The 25,121-nt window shown below is 41.8% G+C and overlaps 1 protein-coding gene across 1 annotated transcript in view; it reads left to right on the forward strand.

Annotated features, from left to right (window-relative positions):
- Window positions 1-23,788, forward strand: part of NMS (neuromedin S) — a 46,317-nt gene extending 22,529 nt beyond the window's left edge. The window contains exons 3-12 of the mRNA XM_027623861.2: window positions 12,044-12,159; window positions 14,375-14,433; window positions 14,740-14,778; window positions 18,185-18,208; window positions 18,300-18,353; window positions 19,663-19,797; window positions 20,992-21,027; window positions 21,590-21,631; window positions 22,731-22,780; window positions 23,640-23,788. Coding sequence (XP_027479662.2) covers window positions 12,044-12,159; window positions 14,375-14,433; window positions 14,740-14,778; window positions 18,185-18,208; window positions 18,300-18,353; window positions 19,663-19,797; window positions 20,992-21,027; window positions 21,590-21,631; window positions 22,731-22,769 — 544 coding nt within the window. The 3' untranslated portion in view covers window positions 22,770-22,780; window positions 23,640-23,788. The remainder of the gene's footprint in view (window positions 1-12,043; window positions 12,160-14,374; window positions 14,434-14,739; window positions 14,779-18,184; window positions 18,209-18,299; window positions 18,354-19,662; window positions 19,798-20,991; window positions 21,028-21,589; window positions 21,632-22,730; window positions 22,781-23,639) is intronic.
- The last annotated feature ends 1,333 nt before the right edge of the window (window positions 23,789-25,121 follow it).

Below are 25,121 nucleotides of genomic sequence, written 5' to 3' on the forward strand. Positions count from 1 at the left end.
TCCTACCACCTCCAGATCTGAGTGTGTCTTTACCTCCCTCCCTCCTGTTTCAGGGGTAGAAGACTCATTCTTCCTCTTGGCTTGTCATTATATCCCTCTCGATTACTCCATGACTTTGGTTCCTCAGTTTCCTTTCTCTTCCCTGTCTCCCCCACTTCCTCTCCTTTGCCTATCTACACGTTCACATCTCCCTCACCCTGCATTTATTATAAAGCCTCTCTCGTTCCCAAGCCCTTCACCTTCTGTCCTTCCAGAAGGAATGGAGGAACATAAGGAAAAATGGTGTTCACAGAGCCCAGGTTCCTTGGCCACTAAGACTAATGGGGTCTCTATTAGAACTGCTGTTTCAATTATCACCTCCGCTTCTCCCCAGGAAGCCAGGAGCATGCACTCTCATTACACCACAGGACTTGGGGAGTGTGAAGTCATGTGTAAGTGTTGCTGTTTGTGGAGTGCTCGTGGAGCCCAGGAGAGCTGCCTCTGCTGGACGTACCACCCAAAGCGGGGAAAAACAACAACAACATTTGCAAATGACATATCAGATAAAGGGCTGGTATCTGCCTCCTCTGCACACCCTCAACCAGGCCCCTACCAAAGCTGCTCACCAGTGACAACCTCGCCGCTAAACCTACTCCTCTCCTGCAGGGCGCTTTCCCTGACAATTTGCTCCTGGCTTCCTCTGCTCAAGCCTTGATATTCACCAGGGTGTCCTATTCTTTCACTCTCTGCATTTTCCCAAAGCGATCTCATCTTCTCTAGTGATGTCAGCCACCACACATGTGTTCCTGATGATTAAATCTATACACGTGACTTCAGTTTCCTTCTTAAGCACGAGCCACTCATCTCCAGCTACATCCTGGACACCTCCATTTGTGTCCTCCACAGGCACATGTCCCACACATCAACCCGCTGCTTTCTCCCCGTTTTCAGTCTTGTGAAGACGGTCACTCTCTGCTCTTGCATCACGGGCCAGACCCTTGGAGGCCTCTCTGGCTCCTTCCTTTCCTTTAGCCTCCGGATACTCATCCCCAATTCTTGCCAGTTCTCCGGTTAAAATGTCTGAGTCCTCCCCCGCCTTTCTGTTCCAGCTGACAGTACCTTGGGTCTGGTCCTCACTATTTTTCACTTGCAGATGCTCCCTGGTAGATTTCCATGTAAGCTTTCTCACATAACCGTCTCTCTGTAGCCACAGCTGGGTTAGATCCCAACACCCCCTGCTTTTAATCCTTGATGACTTCCTGATACCTACACAATACATCCGACTCCTGAAATGGCATATCAGGCTCTCCAGTACAGCATTCCATGTCTCTAACCAGTGTGATTCTCTCCTTCTCGCTTCCCTTCCCCATCAGAAGGGAGGCCAAGTTCTAATATCAGAGGTACCCAGCTGGTGGTAGGCACTCCATTTGCAGATGGGGAGAGTAAGCTTATAAAAATGACACCATTCATTTCCTTTTCTCTCTACAAGTCTGCAACTTGACAGCCTGCTTCTATTTCACCCTTCCTTCTGTTTCCCTTAATATCTTTGTCATTGTTGTAAGATCCTCCCTAAAGATGCCACAACTATCTCTCCTCCCACTCCAGCCATCAATCATGCTTCGGTCCCAGCCTCTGGAAACACCAAACTTCACTTTTGTCTGATATTTTCCCACCTGTGTGCCTTTCATATGGCTACTGCCTCTCTTCTGCCCGCTCTGCTTGGCAAACTCACTTGGTCTCTAAACCCCCTGTCGAAGCCAGCTCCACTGTAGAGTCTTCCCTGTCTCCCCTGTAATGGATACCCTTCTGTGCTCTCGTAGGGAATTATAGGTGTGTTTCCCTTTCCTGCTACACCACGAACTCCTTGAGCTCAGAGATTCTTTCTTTTCTTTTCTTTTCTTTTTAGATTTTATTTATTTATTTGACAGAGAGAGAGACAGCGAGAGAGGGAACACAAGCAGGGGGAGTGGGAGAGGGAGAAGCAGTCTTCCCACTGAGCAGGGAGCCCGATGTGGGGCTCGACCCCAGGACCCTGGGATCATGACCTGAACCAAAGGCAGACGCTCAACGACTGAGCCATCCAGGTGCCCCAGAGATTCTTTCTTACTCATCTTCCTATCCCTGGTGACTGGCATATAGTTGGAGCTCAGTAAATGTATGAAGAAATGAATGAATAAGTGAGTTAGTGAGTGAGTGAATGACTATCATTGTTTCAGGTGCCAGGGACAGACAAAGCAGTGGAATTAACTAATAAATGGTGAGGTTGAGAGGAGTAGGCACTGTTTCAGGTTGCTCCACGTTCCAAGCAAGAGTCATCTCTTCTTTCCCACTCTGGTAGTCCCCCCTTCTCCTACAGCTCCTGAAATCAGGCTAGATGGTCCCGTGTACCTGCCCACAGCAAATTAACTCATCCCACCCACCCTCTCCAGTCACCTGTCCAGACGGCACAGGCTTGGAGGACCACTAGAGCCAGTGCCTATGTCACGGTCAGATCCACTGTTCTGATCTCCTGAGGCTGCCCTGGGGCATGTGGGCTGATTGTTTCTGTTTTCTTGTGTTCAGTTATTTTAATTGGCCCCCATGAAACCCCTCCTTCTTATTCAAATCTGTCCTTATGTAGAACTCCACTCAACATAAGCCATTATCTTTTTTATTGATTGCCATTCTTATTTACTCTTTCTTGCTTGCTAAATTACTGATTCTCATCTCTACTCTTCCATTATTTAGTCTCCATTTCCAAACACTAGCAATTTACTCTTCTCTGTTAAATGTTTCCCATCCAGGGCGCCTGGGTGGCTCAGTCGTTGGGCATCTGCCTTAGGCTCCGGTCATGATCCCGGGGTCCTGGAATCGAGCCCCGCATCGGGCTCCCTGCTCAGCAGGAAGCCTGTTTCTCCCTCTCCCACTCCCCCTGCTTGTGTTCCCTCTCTCTCTGTCAAATAAATAAATAAAATCTTTTAAAAAAATGTTTCCCATCCAATACCTCTGAACCTTCCCCCTATGTGTTTGCTAGAGATTCTTTCTTGCTTCCCTCCTGTGCCTACACTTCAAAGAGATCCTTTATATTCTCATTTCATCCTAGTCTCTGCCTGCTGAGACATGAGTCTTGATTTTTCATCCTTTCATAACCCTGAGAGCTTTCCTCTCAATAAGTTATTCATTCATTCATTCATTCATTTAATACATATTGAATGTTCAGTCACTAAATTTTTGTGTTGAATCAGCATCCAACTAGAAAAAAAAGAAATCATTCTAGGTATTGTAAACAGAGGAATTTAATTTAGAGAATTGGTTACAAAAATGTTGGAAAGAGTAGAATGGCTAAAGTTAAAAACATTAACCATATCAACTGTTGACAAGGATATAGAGCAATTGGAATTCTCATGTACTGCTGGTGGGAATGTAAAATAATACTATGGAAAATTACTTTGCTCGCTCTTTCTTTCCTTTTTTATTTTTACTTTGCTGTTTCTTTTTTTTTAATTTTTTTATTGTTATGTTAATCACCGTACATCACATCATTTGTGTTTGATGTAGTGTTCCATGATTCATTGTTTGTGCATAACACCCAGTGCTCCACGTAGAATGTGCCCTCTTTAATACCCATCACCAGGCTAACCCATCCCCCCACGCTCCTCCCCTCTAGAACCCTCAGTTTGTTTTTCAGAGTCCATCATCTCTCATGGTTCGTCTCCCCCTCCAACTTACTCCCCTTCATTCTTCCCCTCCTGCTATCTTCTTCTTTTTCTTTTTTCTTAACATATGTTGCATTATTTGTCTCAGAAGTACAGATCTGTGATTCAACAGTCTTGCACAATTCACAGCACTCGCCATAGCACATACCCTCCCCAATGTCTATCACCCAGCCACCCCATCCCTCCCACCCCCCACCACTCCAGCAACACTCAGTTTGTTTCCTGAGATTAAGAATTCCTCATATCAGGGAGGTCATATGATACATGTCTTTCTCTGATTGACTTATTTCACTCAGCATAACACCCTCCAGTTCCATCCACGTCGTTGCAAATGGCAAGATCTCATTCCTTTTGATGGCTGCATAATATTCCATTGTGTATATATACCACATCTTCTTTATCCATTCATCTGTTGATGGACATCTTGGCTCTTTCCACAGTTTGGCTATTGTGGACATTGCTGCTATAAACATGGGGGTGCACGTACCCCTTCGGATCCCTACATTTGTATCTTTGTGGTAAATACCCAGTAGTGCAATTGCTGGATCATACCTCTATTTTCAACTGTTTGAGGAACCTCCATACTGTTTTCCAGAGTGGTTGCACCAGCTTGCATTCCCACCAACAGTGTAGGAGGGTTCCCCTTTCTCCACATCCCTGCCAACATCTGTCGTTTCCTGACTTGTTAATTTTAGCCATTCTGACTGGTGTGAGGTAGTATCTCATTGAGGTTTTGATTTGGATTTCCCTGATGCTGAGCAATGTGGAGCACTTTTTCATGTGTCTGTTGGTCATTTGGTATCTTCTTTGGAAAAATGTCTGTTCATGTCTTCTGCCCATTTCTCGATTGGATTATTTGTTCTTTGGGTGTTGAGTTTGATAAGTTCTTTATAGATTTTGGATGCCAGCCCTTTATCTGATATGTCATTTGCAAATATTTTCTCCCATTCTGTCGGTTGTCTTTTGGTTTTGTTACTTTGCTGTTTCTTAAAAAGTGAGACTTACTACTACCCTATAATCCAGTCATTTCACACTTAGGTGTTTCCCTAAGAGAACTGAAATCAGATATTCATCCACAGACTTTTACACAAATGATCATAGCTGCTTTATTTGTAATAGCTCAAAACTGGAAACAAAAGTCCATCAAAAGGTGAATGAAGGGGTGCCTGGATGGCTCAGTCCGTTGAGTGTCCATTGATTTCTGCTCAGGTGATGATCTCAGGGTCATGAGATCGAGTCCCATGCGGAGCTCCATGCTGGGTATGGAGCCTGCTTAAGATTTTCTCTCTCCCTCTCCCTCTGCCCCCACCCCTGCAGGTACATGCTCTCTCTCTATCTATTAAAAAAAAAATTGGCGAATGAAAACACAAACTGTGATATATATATACAACTGAATACTATCAGCAACAAAAAAGGAATGAATGATTAAAATATGCAATGTGGGTCAGTTCAATTATGCTGATTAAAAGAATTTAAATAAAAAAAGAAGTACATACTCTATGAATCCATTCATATAAAATTCTAGAAAACACAAGCTATGATGACAGCAGATCTGTGGTGGGGGAAGAAGAGGGAGAGATTACAAAGGAGCATGAGAAACTTTGGGGGCATGAGAAATAACATGTGTTATTTTTATTGTGATGATGGTATCACAGCATATATTTATATTAAAGTTTATCAGATTATATAGTTTAAATACATGTGATATATCTCAACAAAACTGTATATAAATAATCTCAAAAGGAGACTGGAATTGAAAAGTGGTGACATTACCCAGAGATTAGCAACTGCAGAGAGCCCCCATCTACCCCTAGCATTGGAGGAACATAAGGAAAAATGGTGTTCACAGAGCCCATGTTCCTTGGCCACTAAGACTAATGGGGTCTCTATTAGAACTGCTGTTTCAATTATCACCTCCACTTCTCCCCAGGAAGCCAGGAGCACACACTCTCATTACACCACAGGACTTGGGGAGTGTGAAGTCATGTGTAAGTGTTGCTGTTTGTGGAGTGCTCGTGGAGCCCAGGAGAGCTGCCTCTGCTGGACGTACCACCCAAAGCGGGGAAAAACAACAACAACAAAAAAATGGCTCTCACTTCCATCTTCCAAACTCTTTCCATCCTCTTCTCTCATTGACAGAAACTACTGGGAAGCCAGTTGGGAAGAGAGTTTATTTTGTAGGTTTCTAGTTCTTCATGATCAGAGGGGAATAATAAGGAAAGGCATTTATGGAGCTGAAGGCCAATGGACAAGTAACTGGCCCAACTGTCTGATATACTACTCTGGGCAAAGGAAAATATACACTAAGTAAAGCCACAGTTCTTAATTTAATGGATATCGTCTATTAGCATATCCTGGTTCTCCTGAGATTACACAGCTCTCCCATCCTCTGCCTCCACTAAGTAGCCCACCATAAGAGCAGATGTAAAGGCCAAGAGAAAAGCACAGGATACAGGCTCAGAAGCTGGGAGGATAAGAGAAGGTATATTCAGGTGAAGGGGCGACAGTGATAGCAGATGTGGGAAGCTGGCCTTTTCTGTCACCAAACAGCTTTTTGGGGATTTAACAGCCTGCCTCTCCAATAAACCTGTCACTACTTTCTGTGAAACCCTGCTAGGGATAGAAGCCCTCAAACATTAATCTGCATACCTGCATCTTCACTTGCTGTAGACTCAGAGCATTCTTGAAGGACTTTGGGATGCCACTGAAAAACTCAGAAAGTTGTGCTTTGAATACAGAAACTTATAATCAATTTTGAAATTACATTTTTTAAATGTCTTATAGATTAAAGTCCAGTTCCTTAAAAGTCTGTTGAGTTTTTTTGTAATAACCACTTAGAAAGCGGGAGCTAATTTGATGTGGGAAGGAGGAGGAATTTTTAGTGTAATTATCAGCATTCAGTTCTGTTTCAAATGGTGTGGGAGCTCCACAGGGTGAGTTCATGTATTTAAAAAAAAAAGATATCTAATTAAATTGGCTTGGCACTGACAAATCCACTGGTCACAACCTTTTCAATAATGCCTAACAAAGGAAACACTTTGGAAAAATAAATGTAATGGAATAAAGAAGTTGCTCTTTCATACATGTAAGTTCAGATGTTTAAATATGAACCCATATACTCATAATTGTGTTTGGAGTTTATTACATTTTTAAAATTAAGTTTTACTTATACAGGTAATTCATAGGTAGCCAATGTGATAATTCAAAAGTCCAGATAATATAAAAGATTTTTATGACCCCCTCACAATCCTGTTTCTCTAGAACCACCGTTATTTGTGTATCTGTGTGACATCCTAACCTTTTTTCTTTGTGTTACCTACGTATGCACTCGTGGATTGCATTGGCTATTTTGAAAAAACTTGTACAGAAATGGATATCCATAGATAGCAAAATTGGCTGTATACTTTTCACCTACTTTCATTGAGAGATGGAGGTTTTTTTCCCACCCCTTGACTCCAGCTAGCCTTGTGACTTGCTTTGACCAATATAATGCAGAAGTGATGTTGTGTCAGTTCCAAACCTAGAGGCCTCCTAGCTTCTAGTCTCACTGCCTTGGAACTCTGAAACCAGCATGGGAACAAACCTAGACCAGCCATCTGGAGACCGGAAGACCACATGGGAAGTGGTCCCACCCCAGTCTATTTACCAGATGAATGTAAATGTCTAAGCGAGCCTACCTGAGACTAGCTGAGCCCCGCCTAAACCATAAGAATTACCCAGTTGAGTCCAGCCTGAATTACTGACCTGCATAATTTTGAGCTAAATAAATGGTTGTTTTAAACAACTAAGTGTGGGGACTGGTTGTATTATGAGCAAAAGCAAACTGATACTAGACCATATAGTATGTAGTTCTATAACTTTTCTTTCTTTACTATGTTACAAAGCATTTGACTTGTCAATGCATAAAGATCCATCTTATTCTTTTTAAGAGTTACATGAGGGGCGCCTGGGTGGCTCAGTCATTAAGCGTCTGCCTTCGGCTCAGGTCATGATCCTGGGGTCCTCAGATCGAGTCCCCGCATCAGGCTCCCTGCTCGGCAGAAGACTGCCTCTCCCTCTCCCACTCCCCCTGCTTGTGTTCCCTCTCTTGCTGTGTCTCTCTCTGTCAAATAAATAAAATCTTAAAAAAAAAAAGAGTTAAATGAATTTCCATATTATGGATATTCTACAGTTTAATATTTTCTCTATGCCAGACATTTAGGTTGTGCCTACCTGCCTCTGTCCTTCTCTCCATCTCCTGTATTATAAGTATCTCTATAGTTTCTGTATACTTCCCCTACTCTGTCTTTTCTCTGCTAATATGGGTTATCTTTTTCATAGACATTTTAAAAAATATAATAAAATGTATCGATCTTTCCCTTAGTGGCTTTCCTATTCTAAATTTTGCTCAAGAGCAATTTTCCAACCATATATATACTCTATTTCTTTCTAATACAGAATTTTATGTAAGTGCCTATGTGTATGTGTGGGTGTGTTAGATTTAACTCATCAATCCTCTGAAATTTATTTGAATTTATGGTGTGAAATAGTGAATATTTTTGTCAACTGGATAGCCAAATGTTCTAAACACCATTTAGAGTAGTTCAATCATTTGCAGTGATTTGAAATACCATCTCCACTCTGCGTTTAGATTATCTGCTTCAAGACTCTAATCTGTTCCATTGATCTATTTATTTGCTTGTTACCAGATCAGTGACAAAATGACCACTGCAATATAACAATAACTACTGCTTTATAGGACGTTTTGACACTGGCAAAGTATCTTTTCTTTCTTTCAAAAATGTCTTGAATATTCTTCAATATTTTCTCTTTCAAAATAATTTGAGTCAGTTTTAAAAATCCATGAAAAAGTCATTTTGGAATTTTAATAAGGCTTACATTAACTTTGTAGATTAATTTGCCATCAGTTGAACTTTTAACAACCTTGAATTTTGTTGTCAATGATCATGATATGCCTTTTCACTTATTTCCTATGTCCTTTGGTAAAATTTTATAGTTTTCTTTTTTAATATATTACATGCTTATTCTTTGGTTTAGTTCTCAGAATTACATGTTTTTTTAAGCTATTTACATTTTCTAACACATTTTAAAATTCATTTTTGCTCATGTTTGAGAAAATTTTCCCTGAAAATAGTTTTCTTTAAATTTGACCATTTTGGTAAACTCATTCATTCTAAGAATTTGTCACTTGATTCCTTTGGATTTTCTGGGTAGATAATCATATAATTTAAAATGATGAGAGTTCCTAACTTTTATTTTACCTTTCATTTCATTATTTTACTTTTTTTTTTCCTGGTCCTGAATTGGCTAAAACCCTCTGTGTGTTCGTATTAGTCAGCTCAGGCTGTCATAACTGAAGAGTAGAGTCTGGGTGACTTAAACAACAAAAATTTATTTTTTCACAGTTTAGAGTCTGGAAGTCCCAGATGAAGGTGCCAGCAAGATGGTTTCTGATGAGACCTCACTCCTCAGCTTACAGACAGTGCCTTCTCGCTGTGTCCTCTCCAGCCCTTTCTTTGTGTGCGCTCATAGAGGGAGCTCTGGGGTCTCTTTTCCTCTTCTTGGAAAGACACCAATCCTCACAGATTGGGGCCCCATCCTTATGCTTCATTTAACCTTCATTATCTCCTTAAAGGCCAAATCTCCAAACACAGTCACACTGGGGATCAGATCTTCAACATATTCCATTTCTGGGATATCAATATAATCCCATTTCTGAATTAGCATTAAAAATAATATTTTTAGGGGTGACTGGCCAGCTCAGTGGGTGGTGAGGCATGTGACTCTTGATCTTGGGGTTGTGAGTTTGAGCTCCATGTTGGATGTAGAGATTATTTAGAAATAAAATCTTTTTTAAAAAATGTCTTAAAAAATAATACTTCTATTTTCTATTCTGAATATCTGAGAAATAATGTGTGCAAAATGTGCAAAAGAAACAAAACCAAATTGATACAGAGTTATCACATAGGTTTATTTGAAAAATGTATGTTTGTGCATAGAGCACCTAGTTCATGGTGGAGACAGAACAAATGTTTAAAAAATATTTATTGACTGACAGTAGAACTGCCACAAACCTTTGCTATTATGTGTGTGTTGTGTCTAAAATATCCATAAGTAATTGTGTTTAATACTGTATAGATAGGTGGTTTATGTTCAAAAAACAATCATTCATTTTTTCCTATTCATTTAGTAAAGACTTGGAGTTGGACAGTGGGTGCATTTCAACACAAAGACATCATCTCTTCCTGGTGTTTGAAGACCTTAGGTTATTCTCCTTGAACTAAAGTGGTAAATACTGTAATAAATAGAAATCTCTATTTCTTGCTATCTCAAGGAAGTCAACAAAATATTATGGTGATCCAGTAATCTATAATTCCCAGTCCCTTATGAATTAGAATTTTTTTGGCAAAATATCACATTTTAAGTAATAAATAAATAGTCTATTCTGAGCAACTCCCACCCAAAATTATTTTTAAAACTTTCATTCATTGAAAAAAAAAGACATAAGATGACTTAGGTAAAGGATTAATATGTTTTAAGCACGTTGTAAACTTTTATTTTTTGTATAGATTTTATTTATTTATTTGACAGAGACAAAGCGAGAGAAGGGAACACAAGCAGGGGGAGTAGGAGAGGGAGAAGCAGGCTTCCTGCTGAGCAGGGAGCCCGATGCAGGGCTCAATCCCAGGACCCTGGGATCATGACCTGAGCCGAAGGCCAACACTTAACGACTGAGACACGCAGGCGCCCCTAAGCACATTGTAAATTTTCAACAATTGTTAGTTACCTCCTAATCCTTAAAAGAGCAAAAATTAAAGATATGCATGATGATAAAAGGATATTTATTTGATATATGCCTTATATAGGTTACCCTTTCTGCAAGACAGAAGACTTCATTCTTTCTCCTTTCTATTCCATATCTAATCTCAAGGAGGCTCTTTAACATTTTTTTTATTATTGAAGTAGAGTTGACACACAATATTATATTAGTTTCAGGTGTACAACATAGTGATTTGACAACTTTATACCTTACACAATGTTCACCATGGTACAATCTGTCACCATATGACATTATTACAATATTATTCCCTGTATTCCTTATGCTATACTTTTCATCCTATGACTTACTTGTTTTGTAACTGGAAGTTTGTGCCTCTTAATTCCCTTTACCTGTTTCTCCCATTCCTTAACCCTCCCCGCTTCTGGCAACCACCAGTTTGTTCTCTGTATTTATGGTATTTATGAGTCTATCTCTTTCTGGGTTTTGTTGTCGTTGTTGTTTGTTTGTTTTGTTTTATAGATTTCACATATAAGTGAAATTATATAGTCTTTGTCTTTGTCTGACTTATTTCACTTAGCATAATATCCTATTGTTAAAATGTCCATACCATGCAAAGCAATCTACAGATTGAATGAATTCCCTATCAAGGAGGGTCTTTTTACAAAAAAATGAACATATTGACTAAAAATCCCACACTTTTACAGACATGACTGGGCTCAGATACCCTTAAGTATCCAAATCCCTGCTCTGCATCCATTATGGCTTGGTGACCTTGGCAAGTTCCTTATTCTCTCTCATCCTCAATTTTCCCATTCATAAAATTAGGATAATAATTTAGGAATAATAATGATAATAAGTTAGGAATAATAATATATTCCTTATGGATTTTCTGTGAGAAGTACTTGAATTAGCTTATGTGAAATCCTAAATAGGAGCTCAGTAGATGAAATATTATTATTATTAATAAACACTCATATTTTCTTGCATCCTGATTTAATTTGAAATATTTAACTTGTTCATGGAAATGAGTGTGGAGAAACCTTAAGGAGTCTAATTTCCAACCATGATTTTAAAAAAATCTACTTGAATTTCTGAGTTTCTTGTAATATTATATCTAGGACTCCAAATTTTGTTCTCAGATGCATCAAAGACTATAAAACGTCCTTTGTTAATGGTGGAAAATAAACAGCTTCTTAGGAAATAAGACTTCATCATGCAAGAATATATAGATTTATGTCCAGTTCTTTGATTAGAAAAAGAGAAAAAGCCTTTCCAGAGTCAGAAATGTTTCTCAAACCACTATAGAATAACAATTATGAGTCTCCACTTTTTATTTTTATTGCTGGATTGAAAAAGATGACTCTCTACAATGCCTACACCAGGAGGATATTATTCTACAAGTAAGGGCCCAGCGTGACATTTATGAGAAAGCCAGGGTTCTTCTGCACAAAACTGATTGGTGCTCAGCCAATGGGCTCTGGGGCATTGCAAATAACGGTACGTTCTCCACTGGGCCTGATCAGAAGCTGGGCGGAGTGTTGCCTCTGCCTGTGGAACTTCAGGAAATGCTCAACTCCTGTCCTAGCAGACTACATCTGTGGCCAGCAAAGAGAAACTGGGCTTTGAAGATGAAACACCTTGTTCCTCAATTCCCTTCCGTCTTGGCCATCTATTGCTTCTGCATGCTACAGATTCCCTCTTCAGGTAAGGTGACCCCTTCATCAGACCCCCAGCTAGCCTGAGCTCTAAGGAAGACTGAGACAGACCTTGATCCTTCAGGGTAGTTCTGGAGGGAGTCAAATTTAATCCCTTCACCTACCCCCATTTCCACCCTTTTGAAATGGCTTCCCATTTGCCTCTAACATTTAAGAGAAGGTGGACAGAATTAGATGCTGCAGCCTTTTACCAAAGGAGGCGACTTTCCCTTGTGGAACTCTCTTTAAACAATTCTGGACTCAGGGCTGTCCCAAAGATGTGCCGCTAAAACTGTGAGAGATATGAGTTGAGGACCCCAGTGTCTTAGCCATCTGTACTCCGGGAACTCTGAAGAGAAGAGAACAGAGACGGTGAAACTGAGTTTACAGACCCAAAGACCGAGGATTGAGGGACAGTTGGAAAGGGGCGGGGAGGGAGCAGAAACAGGAAGAAGGGAATATTTTCATAGCCTTTCTGTGGGGTCGCAGGAGGCAGGATCCCAGACAGACCTGCGGGGCAACCCCCGCCCGAGTCTTCCTGGGCTTGGGCGCTGTCCGAGGTGCTGACTGGACGCGGGTGTCTCTTCACTAACTTCTAAGAACCCGCAAGATTGCAGGGAACCAGGGGTGGGGTATAGGGTCAGTAGTCAGAATGCGTTACCCATTTCAAGGTAGTTGCCAAATGATGCAGGGAAGCATGTGGTGGTAGCTCCAATTGAAAGCAGGGACTATTTCAAAATTTCAGATTTTGCCATTAGAATTTTGATCTCGGGGTGTAGAAAATCTTTGAAAATATATTCAAACAGAAAATATATTTCAAATAGTGTCTTTGTTTTGCTATGTCCTGTAGTGTAATCACAAAACCTAGGCATTGCAAGGAACCTTGAAAGTCATCTAACCTTTCATGGAGAGCAGGGATCTATGATTTCCCTATTTGATTACTTTCAGTGACACCCAACTCAATACCAGCTTAAGAGAGCCAGTAGCTGCCTCTTCTGGGCTCCAACAGCATCTGTTTGTGTTACACTTTTGGGACTTTGTTATTACTTTTTATCTGTCTATATATTTATATCCACCTCCCCCTTTCCCTCTTTGATTTTATGTTTCCTGAGGGTAGGTCCCTATGGTCTTTATCATTGTACTGTTAACACAGAACCTCTTAATAAATCCTTATAGGATTGGTTCAAATTACTTTGCATTTTTGAATGGCTCCAATCATCAAAATTTTCTTTACACTAAACTGAAATCTGATCACATGTAACTTCTAACCATAACGAGCCCTACTTCTATCCTTTGGGAATACAGAATAGGACTAATATCTCTTATGACAGTTCTCAAAATAATTGAAGGCAGTTAGCATACACTTCCTAATTTTCCTCTTTGCCAAAGAAAACTATTCTTAGTACCTCTAACTCAACTACATATTCTATCATTTCAAGTAGGATTATTACCTTTCAAGGCTTGGGCACTATTATTTCTGTATAGCACAAGATTGCCTTAGCTTTTTCTTGGCTCATAGAGAGATTACAGGAAGCAAAATATCAGTATTTAAATATATATATATATATATATATATATATATATATATATATATATACTATTCTTGAGCCAGATATTCCCCGTCCTACATTTAAAAAATCTAAGTTCAGGGTTTTACATTCATCCCATTTAATTTCATCTATCCAATTGGTTCCTTCAATTGCTGTATTAGCTATTCTCCCAAGTATTGTATCACGCCCAAATGAGATGAAGACTTCATTTAGGCCAGCTAAAGATTGACTGACATAGGGTGCCACCACATGCTGGTAACAACCTTGCCTAGAACCCACCCCTGAAGAGTCTGATGAGGCACAGAGATGAGTATCTGAATTTCTTAAAATTTCCAAGAGTGATTTTGATGCACATACTTTTTTGACACCATTTCCTGATATCCTATCTTCATAAATTCCATCAAAATACAAATTGAGTTGTTACCCGGGTATCATTTCCCTCTTTCTTGAGTTACTAACTCTTATACTGCTAACTCCTTGTAAATAAAAAAACACTGTTTTTAACTAATTTTGGTACAAATCTCAACTTACTGTTGGTAGGTAGAAGTGTGTTTTCTTTGTAAATCCTTTTAAAAATATTGTATTTCTAGAATCTCTGTATGTTTTTCATGGTAAAGATTTAAAAGTTAATGCTATGACCTTCCCCCCCAATTATTTTTATGGTTTCTTTCACAGTAGGATTTCCTCGACCTCTAGCTGATCCCCCAGATGGCTTGGATGTCATGCAGCTTGAGGTACACTGCTGTTCAGTAATGTGAGATTTTTATTTAGTCTTGGCCTTGAAAATATCATGTGAATAATGTTCACTTGAAACTATTTTAAGATCTGATTCTTGGCTGCAGCAGGAATTCATGTTGCCATTTTCATGGCCTCATTTAAGGCATCCTGAGAGTTGTGTTGAAATTCACTGCCACTGTGTGAGAAGATAATGCAAGGTTCATAAATGGCACAATTTTATAATTTTATATGTGTGTTAATAGATTGCTATTGACTAAGGAATTTATTCTGATCTTTGATTCATTTTTCATATTTTTCTTTAGCGTCTGGCATATTGGGCAACTCTTTCTAGGCAACTTAAGGTAAAAAAAGTATATATACAATAATTCTTTTATTTTTATCTTTATTTTTTTCAAGATTAATTTATTTATTTGAGAGAGAGAGAGAGTCAGCGCACCTGTGCGTGGGGGGAGGCGCAGAGGGAGAGAATCTCAAGCAGACTCCCCATTGAGCCTGGAGCCTGACTGCAGGGCTCCATCTCACAACCCTGAGATCATGACCTGAGCTGAAATTAAGAGTCAGGCACTTAACTGACTGAACCACCCAGGCACCCCCGTATAATAATTCTTTTAGTTATAAGTGCACATGTTTATACCATAATGGATATCTGTAATAAGCTACCTACAGGAGAAGTCTATGTGAACATCTAAGTCCATGGTTAAGAATGTAGTTTTAGGAAATAACAGGTGAACCTCTCAAATATAAAATACCATAAAATATTGGTAGTTCATGTATATTCTTAGAATTATCATAATAATGTATACATGTGTAATTACATTAATTATGTATGTTATGATATATCATGACATACATTACAATTGATATACTATAATATAATAGTTCTTCAAAACAACAGATCTGGTGTAAAGGACCTAACACTGATAGCACTGATAGTAACCACAACAGAAATGTTTCAGTGGATACAAAGTAAATGCTGATTCAATCAAGAGTGCAAGAGGGTGGTATTACGGTGGAGTCTGTGATTCTTAAGCATAAACTGAATGTTTTCATGTTTAACGTGTTTTCATCTTGAGCTATATCTTTTCTTCCACCTTCCCCTCTCCCAAGCCACAGCATACTGCGTCCTGGCTACATTGAACTTCTCATTATTCCCCAAAAGCATCAGGCCCTTATATCTTTGCACAGGTGTTTTCTTAGCCAAAAGTGCCTTTGCAGGCTGTGTTAACAGCTCAGACTCTAAAACCAAAGTACCTGGGTTCAAAAACTAGATCTCCTTAACTTGGGCAAATCTCTTAATCTCTCTGTGTCTTGGTTTCCCCATCTATAATACGGAAATGATAGTTATACTAGCCTCATAATGTTATTGTGAGGATTGAGTGCTTGAATCCTTGTGAAGTGTTTTCAACAGTGTCTAGAACACAGTAAATGACAGCTAATTAAGTACCATCTGCTACCATTGTCCCTGATGCAACCAATGGCCATTCCTCAAGACTCAAACATTACTTTCTCTTTTTTTAATTTTTTTTAAAGATTTTATTTATTTATTTGAGAGAGAGTAAGAGAGCACAATCAGGGGGAACAGCAGAGGGAAAGGAAGAAGCAGGCTGCCCGCTGAGCAGGGAGCCCGATGCGGCACTCTATCCCAGGACCCTGGGACCATAACCTGAGCCAAAGGCAGATGCTTAATGGACTGAACCACCCAGGCGCCCTTACTTTCTATCTTAAACTTCACAAATATATCATGCCTATTTCTCCTTATTTTCAGTTTATCCTTATGCACATGTCTGAAGACAATTGTCCTCCCTGATTTTTAGAACTAATCTTTACAGCCTTGCTACCCAGAGCAAAAATTCAGGGCGAAAATTCAAAGTTTTCCATCTCCTTGCCACTGCCTCTTCACTTCACACAGAATGGGCTTCCCTGTACCCCACATGAAGGCTGTGAGGGTGTCCCCTGAAGGGGCAGAAGTGGAGTGGAGCTGTCACATGGGCCACCTACAGTAGTTAATTGGGTTGTGGGTTTCCCCGAGAGCAAGGGCCCACCTGGAATGAATTTCTGTCCACTTTCTCCATTTTCCCAAAGCTGATCCTCTTCACCATTTCCAGTCATAGAAGAGCAAAGGGTTGTTCAGTGAACAAAACTATCACTATTTTAAATCTATTAACAGAGACACTGTGGCTCTTCCTGGTCTTGCCGCTGCATTAAAATAGGACCTTTGGCATGTCACCTCCTCTCCTGGGGCTCTGGTTCCCTCAACTATCCCATGTCCGGATGAGCCACCTGGGCTCTAAGTCCACTACCAGTTCTGGTCTCCAGAAAAGCCAGCTCTCTGTCTCCAGGGCACTTTTATCTTTAAGCAATTCAGAAAGCAGAGTTACATTCTACAAATAATGACACCTGCAAAAAGTCTTCCTGTTTTGTGTTCCTGGTGAGAGCAGAAGTTTAGATAGGAAAGGGGGCAATAGATTCTTGTGAACACATTTCTACTATTCATCCATTCAAAAAATATATATTTATTGAGAGCATGCCATGTGTTAAGTGCTAAAGATGCAGTAGTGATCAAAACAGACAAAACTACCTGCTCTCATGAAACTTCAGTTCTAGTTGGGGAAATAAATAATAAGTTAGATAGGTAAGTATATTTTTTTCTGTAAAAAGAAAAAATTGAAGCAAAGAAGGTGCATATGAAAGGTTGAGAGTGGTGTTTGAGCACCTGGAAAAGCATCTTCATATTCCTTGTTATGTTTTGGCTTGAAACATAATAGTATAAAGCTGATGAATACGGTACATAAAATCAATTGTTTGACCAATGCGTGCCCAGGAAACACACATACACTCACACATACACGACAGGGCAAGTGTGTGTGTGTGTGTGTGCACGTGTGTGTAGTATACATAAGCATGGGCTGCTTCCCATTAGAAACTCTTCACAGTTTGTAGGAAGATGTACTTGTATCAACAGCAACAAATTAAAAGTGTTATTAACAACTTTCATTTCTGTCTTGATTGAAGTTTGAGCTGATTCAAAAAGGTTTCAGTGTGATTGAGATGTGAATGAGCAATATTACCCAGATCAGCAGATTTAAAATATCATTCACAGTAATTATTTCAAGCAATTTTATAAAATGCAGACATGGAAAACTTATTTATTATTTTATAAGATGTCTTTTTCATAACAAGATCCTGAAGTGGAATATGCTGCAAATACAACCATCCCCACCTGTCATCCATGTAAACAAGGGCAAGGTGGTGCTCTAACAAGGATTTAGAAATGAAATTTGGGCTTTCTGCAAGAGTGGAGATTCATGTAGAAAGCTTTTTGCGGGGGCGGGAGGGAGAGTTTGGTCTATTTGAAACAACCCCCCAAAAAAGTGAATTCTAGAGTACACCCAGGAAAAAATTAAAAGTTGCAATCATTAATTTTATTCCAATTCTTTGATGGTTATCTGGGAATTAATTAGAGGATTGCTTTTTTGCACCAGAGAGCATGTTTTTCTCCCCAAGATTGGAAAGGTAAAATGAGATTCAGTCTTAAAATAATGACGTATTGCTGGCAACTTGCTTTTTTGTAAGACTCTTCATCAACTATAGTCTTATTAAGTTTGGATTTCTTTTTAGACTGCCAATTTATTTCATAATATTCAGATAAATTCAATAAGGTCCATGGTGTAACTTATACTGAAAATCTCATCAATTGCCTACCCCAGTAAAATTCTATGTAACTTACCCTCACAACTCTCTTTCTAGGATAATCAAGACATATACAAAAGGGTGAGTACCACCCAGTCAGCAATGCAGGCATGTAAATTTCACATTTATACCAAGTGACGCTTGTACTAAACTCGACTTTTTTTTTATTCAGTTTTTATTTCACTACTCCAGAACTCAGAAGCTGACACAGCCAGTTAAAAGTGGGGTCAGTATTTTACCATACTCATCTTTCTGTAAAAGTGACTCTCCTCTGCTTGTCTTTTACCCCGTCCTAATTAATATGTGCAGATAAGTGGAAAAGCAGGGAGCCTGCAGACACTGTGTAATAGCTTTCTAAGAGCTTTTTCCTGTGGCTTCAGGGATTCTCTGTCCCAGTCTGGGCTGGGGTGGTAGGAGGCTGACAAGTCTGAAAAGTTAGAGACTATATTCTAGAAAAGGAAAAATAAGTGAGGAGTAACTCTTTATTATGCACTTCAACAGACGTTTGAAAAAGACCTGATAAATACTGAGCTCAATTTACATTTATCATATTACCTTTTTTTTTTTTAATTTTAAAAAGTGCTTCGTGAAGTGTAAAGTGCCATATCCCCAATAGTGATCCATGCAGGTGCACCTTCTATAAGCATCACTGTGTATATGTGCTATGGGAATAACATGCATCACCTCTAACTTTGTTATTAGAAACTTGAGTTACCCTCAGAAGCAGGTTGTGTAAGTGTATTTCTGCAGAGCATGATTTGAGGAATTTAGGAAGGTCATAGCATAAAATTTTTAATTCAGGGGTTCTGTTATAGTAACTGAAATTCTACCATTAGAAAGTCACTTACTTATATAATCAAGACTTCCCACGTCTTCAAGAAAAATACCTTAAAAAAATACCCAGTGAAGTGTTTTTTCCCTAAGAGGCAAAGACTCATCTGTAGTATAGGTTTAGGAATGAGGATCAGGTGAGGTTAAGGATAGTATCAGGAAGGGCCAAGGGCACTACAAAGGGGAAAAAGACAATGGAAGGAGAAAGATGAACTCTGGGACACGAATGAACCTTTACTCTAAGCCAAAATACTCAGGGAGGATTCACAAAGACTAGGTATAAGACACGGGTATGTATGTCTGAGTGTGTGCCCCAGCCACAGACAAGAAGTTCAGGAAAATCAAACGCATTAGGGAGAGGGGACTGAAACTCCTGTTCCATGGATGGAAACTCTGTCCTTCCACCTCCTCCACTGGACTAGGAGAGGCACCTAGAGCGAAAAAGGACCATGCACTCCACCCTAAGAAGACAGAACGCCTGGGGATAAGGCAGAGAAAAGTCTGATTTACCCTAAGGGAATAGTTATAAGTGAGGTGTTGGAATTGTAACCTGCTATAAAGGCAAGCAGTTCTTTATTGAAAACCTAAGGCGTGGACATGGATTTTATTCTGGAGAGGGAGTGGAGAGGACAGCGTAGCCTGGGCTGCGTCCCGGCGGTTGTCCGAACCGCCCCCACCCCCCGCCCCCGCGCCCTCTGTTGCAGATTCCTCCCGTGCACCCGTTAATGCGCCTGGCCGCGCAGCTCGCAGACCGGAGGGTGGAAAGATTTCCGCAACAGCGCGTAGGTGCTTTTCTCTTGGGCCCTCTTTTTATGCCACCCCAAGTTCACTTAACCGTGGTAAATGCGTGTGGTCGCTGGGGGGATGAGGGGACTAGGGGGAAGGGGAGGCTCATTTGCATGCTATCTTTGAATCTCAGCCTCCACCTTGGGAAGGAGAGCTGGCCCTACCTTGCGCCACAGTCCCCTTCCTTGAACCGCACAGCGTGGCTGCAGGGCCCGGGCACGCCCGGAGGGCAAAGCCGTCCCCTTCCGCTCTCCTTCCTATGTTTCCTTTTAGTTTCCGTGCTGTTTTTACACTTTCCCGACCCTTCCTCTTCCTCCTGACATGGACATTGCCTTGGTGATCCCCTGGGCTCCCCGTTGTTGCTCCACCTGCCCTTTTGTCCTATCTCAGAACTTTGTTTCTTTAAACATAGTTTTTGTTTTGTTTTGTTTTTTGGGTTTAGAAATTACTAGCTTCAGTAATAGGTATAGTTGTTCGAAATGCTAATTGAAGTTTTATTACATGGTAGCGAAAGAAAGAAGAAAGAGAGAGAGAGAAGGAAAGAAAGAAAGAGAGAGAGAGAGAAAGAGAGAGAGAGAGAGAGAGAAAGAAAGAAAGAAAGAAAGAAAGAAAGAAAGAAAGAAAGAAAGAAAGAAAGAAAGAAAGAGAAAGAAAGAAAGAAAGAAAGAAAGAAAGAAAGAAAGAAAGAAAGAAAGAAAGAAAGAAAGAAAGAAAGAAAGAAAACATTTTCTTTCGAATGCTGAATTTCATCCTGGTTTGCCCAGGACGTTCCTGGTTTTAGCTCTGAAAATCCCAAGAGCCCCAGGAAGCTGCTCAGTTCCTGGGAAATGGGTTGGTCATCTTAAGCACTGGCAGCAGTGTGTCTTGTCTGATCCCGCTGCTCCCCAAAGCCTTCCAGATTGAGTCTGATCTGTTGTTAGGCCAGACCCACAAGCAAAGACAAGCTGAAGAAGCTGCCAGGGCATACCCTTGGATGGGGGTCAATTTCAAGTTGACGCCATTGGGAAGAGCAAGCCAATTTAACATTGTTCTGGACACAAATGGTACCTCAATCAAGAACATGCCTATCTTCTGGAACAGGCAATTATAATTGGTTACATAGTTGGCCCTTCCCCTAAACTGCTTTTTTGTCCCCGATTTCTGGTACCTGAGGATGGAGCCAGGGAGGCACAGGGTCACAGTGGAATGACTGCAAGCCTGGGGGATGCGGTTCTTGTTACGTTAACCTGTGCCTCGTTCCCTCCCAGGATTCAGGGACTGCCACAGTGGATTTCACCAAGAAGGTATGGAAGCTCTGTGGAGAAGTGCTTGGAGATGGGCAATCTTGTCACCTCTTTAGATCATTTCTGGAAAGAACTGGTCTCACAGTATGCCCCTAAAATCTTCTCTGAGGCTGAGCATTTAATTTCAGGTTTTCCTGAGCTTGTCCTGAGGCAGAGAGGACTCCCAGAGCAATGCTTCTGGCTGTTTATATTTCATCTCCAGCCTTGCAGATGAGTCACCTGGACCCATCTGTTCCTGAGGATTTGCTTGATGTGGCTCAGGGGCCCACGTGGCAGTTGTACAAACTTGGGGAGAGGTACTGTGAGTGCATAAGCCCCGTATACCAGCTCTTCTCCAAGTTGACCATGAGTCATCCATACCTTGGGATGTTGTTAAGATTCAGATGGCTAGGCCCCAACTCCAGGTAGTCAGTGGGGACCTGAGAATTTGCATTTCTAACCAAGTCTCAGGTGTCGTTGATGCTTTTGGTCTGGGGACCACACTTTGAAAACTGCGGTCATAGACATCGTCAGACCTTTGGCACAAACTGGTTGCATAATAGTTTGTGTTTTTATGTTGCAGGATCACATTGCCACCCGGGGACGACCATTTTTCCTTTTCAGGGTATAGCATTTCTTTTTCTCTGTTTTTAACCGCAGTTCCCTCCTGCCACACAATTATGGATTCTCCAGAATAAGCACAGCCCAGCACCCCATGGCAAACTAGTGAATAATTATGGGGACTCTCTCATCCTTTCCTGAGGGGTGAATTTCAAAGTCTCCTCCTAGAAACCTGATGTTTATAAAAGAAAGGGTGCCGAAGGACATAGGCTGAGAGAACCAGAGCTCTAGGAGCGTGGGTGGGAGGCAGGAATGCTGCTCATGGACACCCACGGGGGCCAGCCAGAATTGGCATCTGTGTCCCTGGGCATGGAGGTCCAGGATACATGCCCCCAAATAGTGTAGGCGCCATCCCCTCCTCCTTCCCTGGGGTCTCCGAGCCTCCTGCAAAGGTCACAGAATCAGAAACTCTTAGTTTGTGATCCGCCACTCACTAGCTATGCTTCATCCCCTCGATCCTCAAGGGTTTGCATCCAAAATATCAGACCATGAATCAGACAGATTCCTGCCCCTCAAACTATTCTGTGGGTCACTGGTGCAAAGATCAGACAAGCTTGGGAAACACTGCACCCAACACTCTCGAAGGTTCACAGTGCACACCGGCATGTCCTGCAGGAACTATATAAGAAAGCTGTGGGAAACATAGTTTCCACCGTGTTTGATCATGGAAGTTCTTCCACTCCATGCTGCCTGTATGACCTATTAGTGGTTGTTCTCTAGAAAGTACTTTGAGAAACAGTGGGTCTCCATGATGTCTTCAGGGTGAGAAGTCCTTTGATAAATGGTTTGAAGACCGTCCTGCTGCATCCAGTGGAGACGGGGGTGGGGGAGGGTGGGGGGTGGGGTGGGGAGAGGAGGTGGGGAAGAGGAGGGGTCAGTGTCAGGGCTGGAGGAACAGCAAGGGTCCTGGGGCACTGCCACAGGGGATCTACATCCTTGCCCTGGGCGAGGGCTTCCCAGGTGAACTCCCAAGGAGGCCGCTGACATCCCAGCTAGAACGAGGCCTTAGGGCCCAGGTGGGGAAGGATCTGAAGCCCAGAAACAGGTTCCAGGCAGTTTTGTCTCAGTATCTGTAAGCTGCTTCTTTTTTTTTTTTTTCCCAGCCAAGGAACGGAAGAAACATGGACGATAACTCCCGGTAGGATACTCCAAGGTCAGTGCCATTGCAACTGTTCTCCTCTAAGCAAACGTTGTGTCTGACTGAGGGGGAGTGAGAGCCAGCCAGAGGGGTGGCAGTTCAAGAGCATGGGGGCCACCTGGAACCTCGGAGTGTCCTCCACCCCCTCCCTTCCCTGCTCTGCACACCACAGAGACCCCCACCCGGCACACAATGCAGCTTTTGCCCCCATGCTGGCTCTTTGCAAGCGTCTCCGGCAGGGGCTGTGAGGGAATGAGAGCCCCCCTTGGCCCAGCTGATCCTCAGGATTTCTCACCTGACCCTTCTGATGAGGGAAAAGCTCCTCCCGCCCCCCCCCCCCCCCCCCCCGGGCAGGCTTGGCACGAGAGGGGGAGCACTTGAGAGCGGGAACATCTCGGAGTACTGCCAGGCCAGCCCACTCCCTCCCATTCAACAGTGTTCTGAGACCCAGAGTTTAAATCCAAGGAGATTCCTTGGTCTTCAGGCCTGTGGAGGTGAAGTCCATGTACAAGGGCAGCTCTGGGCCTCCTCCGTCTCTCATGATGGTGTGCTCCCTGGGGCCTGATGCTGACCTGCTGACAGCAGCTGGGGCCTGGGCAGGCCAGGGTGCCAGAGAAAGCTGCCCAGATGCTGGGAGACAGAACGCCATGGGTGAAAGCCGGGGAAGAGGTTCCCTGAGGCCACAGCACTCACACAGCCTGAATGGCCCAATTAAATACTGCAAAAATAAATAAGTACCGATTTGGGGAATTTATGACTTGTCAAACTGAGGCGTAATTTTTAAAATACGTTGTGCAATAACATGCCCACAGGCCTTGTCTCGATTCTGATAATGATTTGATCCAAGCAGTGCATTTTTCTCTTCTTTTTTCAGAATTCGGTGGCAAAGAGAAACTGGATCAGATAAAGAAACCGAGCAATTATTTTGAACACGTGTCAACTTTCTTTCTGTGAACAATAAAAGATAATTCTCTTGCTCTATATTCACTAGAATATTCAGTTGCATAAAAAATAAAGCAGCATGGACACAATATTTTCATTTCTTATTGGGAAGTCTTGCAGGAGGGATTAGATATATTTTTAAAATAATAAGATTTTAAATAATAATGTGCTGGGTTTGGCATTGTTTTAGCCTGCCACAGATACCTTGTTATTATTGATAATCGAGGGCCCAGGCTAGGGAGAGACTGGCTGGCTTCATGTTCTGATTCTTTCACCTTTTAGCTGGGGGTCGGTGGGCCAGTCACTTCCCATCCCTGTGCCTCATTCTCCTCCATGGTAAAATAGGGTTGGTAATAATAGTACCTTCACAGAGTTTTTGTGAGAACGGAGGAGACCATCTATGAAAGGGCTTAGCATGGTTGTACATAGGGAATGCTTGATAAGCCTTGGCTCTGTGACACCTCAAAGATGATTTTCATGATGCAAATACTACCAGAGCGACTTGCCGTAACGACACTGCTTCTATCTCACTGACCGGGGACTTGAGGTTACAACACCAAGTTAACATATAACAATTCCAGGAAACCAGGATGCTTAGCCCTTTTACCTTCTCAGGCTCCTCCTCTGTAAACAGTATTTGACTTCCAGATCTCCCCAGATCATTCGAAGGAGTAGATGACGCAGAAGATGGGCAGTAACACAAGGAGGGACCCTAGTGATAGATGCAATGAACCTAAGCTGCATTGAAACATCCTTCTTTTAAGCTTCTCCTCAAATTTAAAAGTCCTCCTTTTAAGATATAACGTAGATGTCACACTTTGGGATTCGTTTTTATTTTTAGCATTTATACGCTCTTGGAATAAGTCTCAAGCCTATTCTCCCAAATAGGGTATTTTAAGCCCCCTCAGTAGATCTTACCTGCAGAGATGAGTAGAACAAACCTGACTCTGTGTGACATTTTGCTGAGCACAGGTTGCAGGTGGAGGGATCAAGGCACTGGTCTGAGACCCTGCAGTAGGTAGGAGACAGGGCAGGTTTGGCCTCCTGGTGCATCCCAAATCCTCGGAGCACAGGCCACGCTGACTCAACCTCATGCCTCTCTAATAGTGTGAGCAGAGCACAGCGGTGGTGCGTAATGCTCCAGTACAAGTCTGCAGGAACAGTCTCGACATTTTCAAGTGACCAAGGATGGCTGTTTCTGCCCCAAACCAAGCCCTAGAATCCTCCTCACTCAATCAGTGTTAATTGACTCCACCCCAGTGGAGGATCATACACTTGGCACAGGCCTGCCAAGGGCCAGCCAGGAAAACGATGTTTATGGGGGCGAGGGATGGGCAAAGAGGGCCACCGCTTCTAAGAAACACCGTTTGAGCTAAAAACTCTTCCTTTGCCCAAGCCAGTCTCTGATGATGGG

This window comes from Zalophus californianus, chromosome 8 (genome assembly GCF_009762305.2).
Source record: "Zalophus californianus isolate mZalCal1 chromosome 8, mZalCal1.pri.v2, whole genome shotgun sequence".
NCBI classification, from domain to species: Eukaryota; Metazoa; Chordata; class Mammalia; order Carnivora; family Otariidae; genus Zalophus; species Zalophus californianus.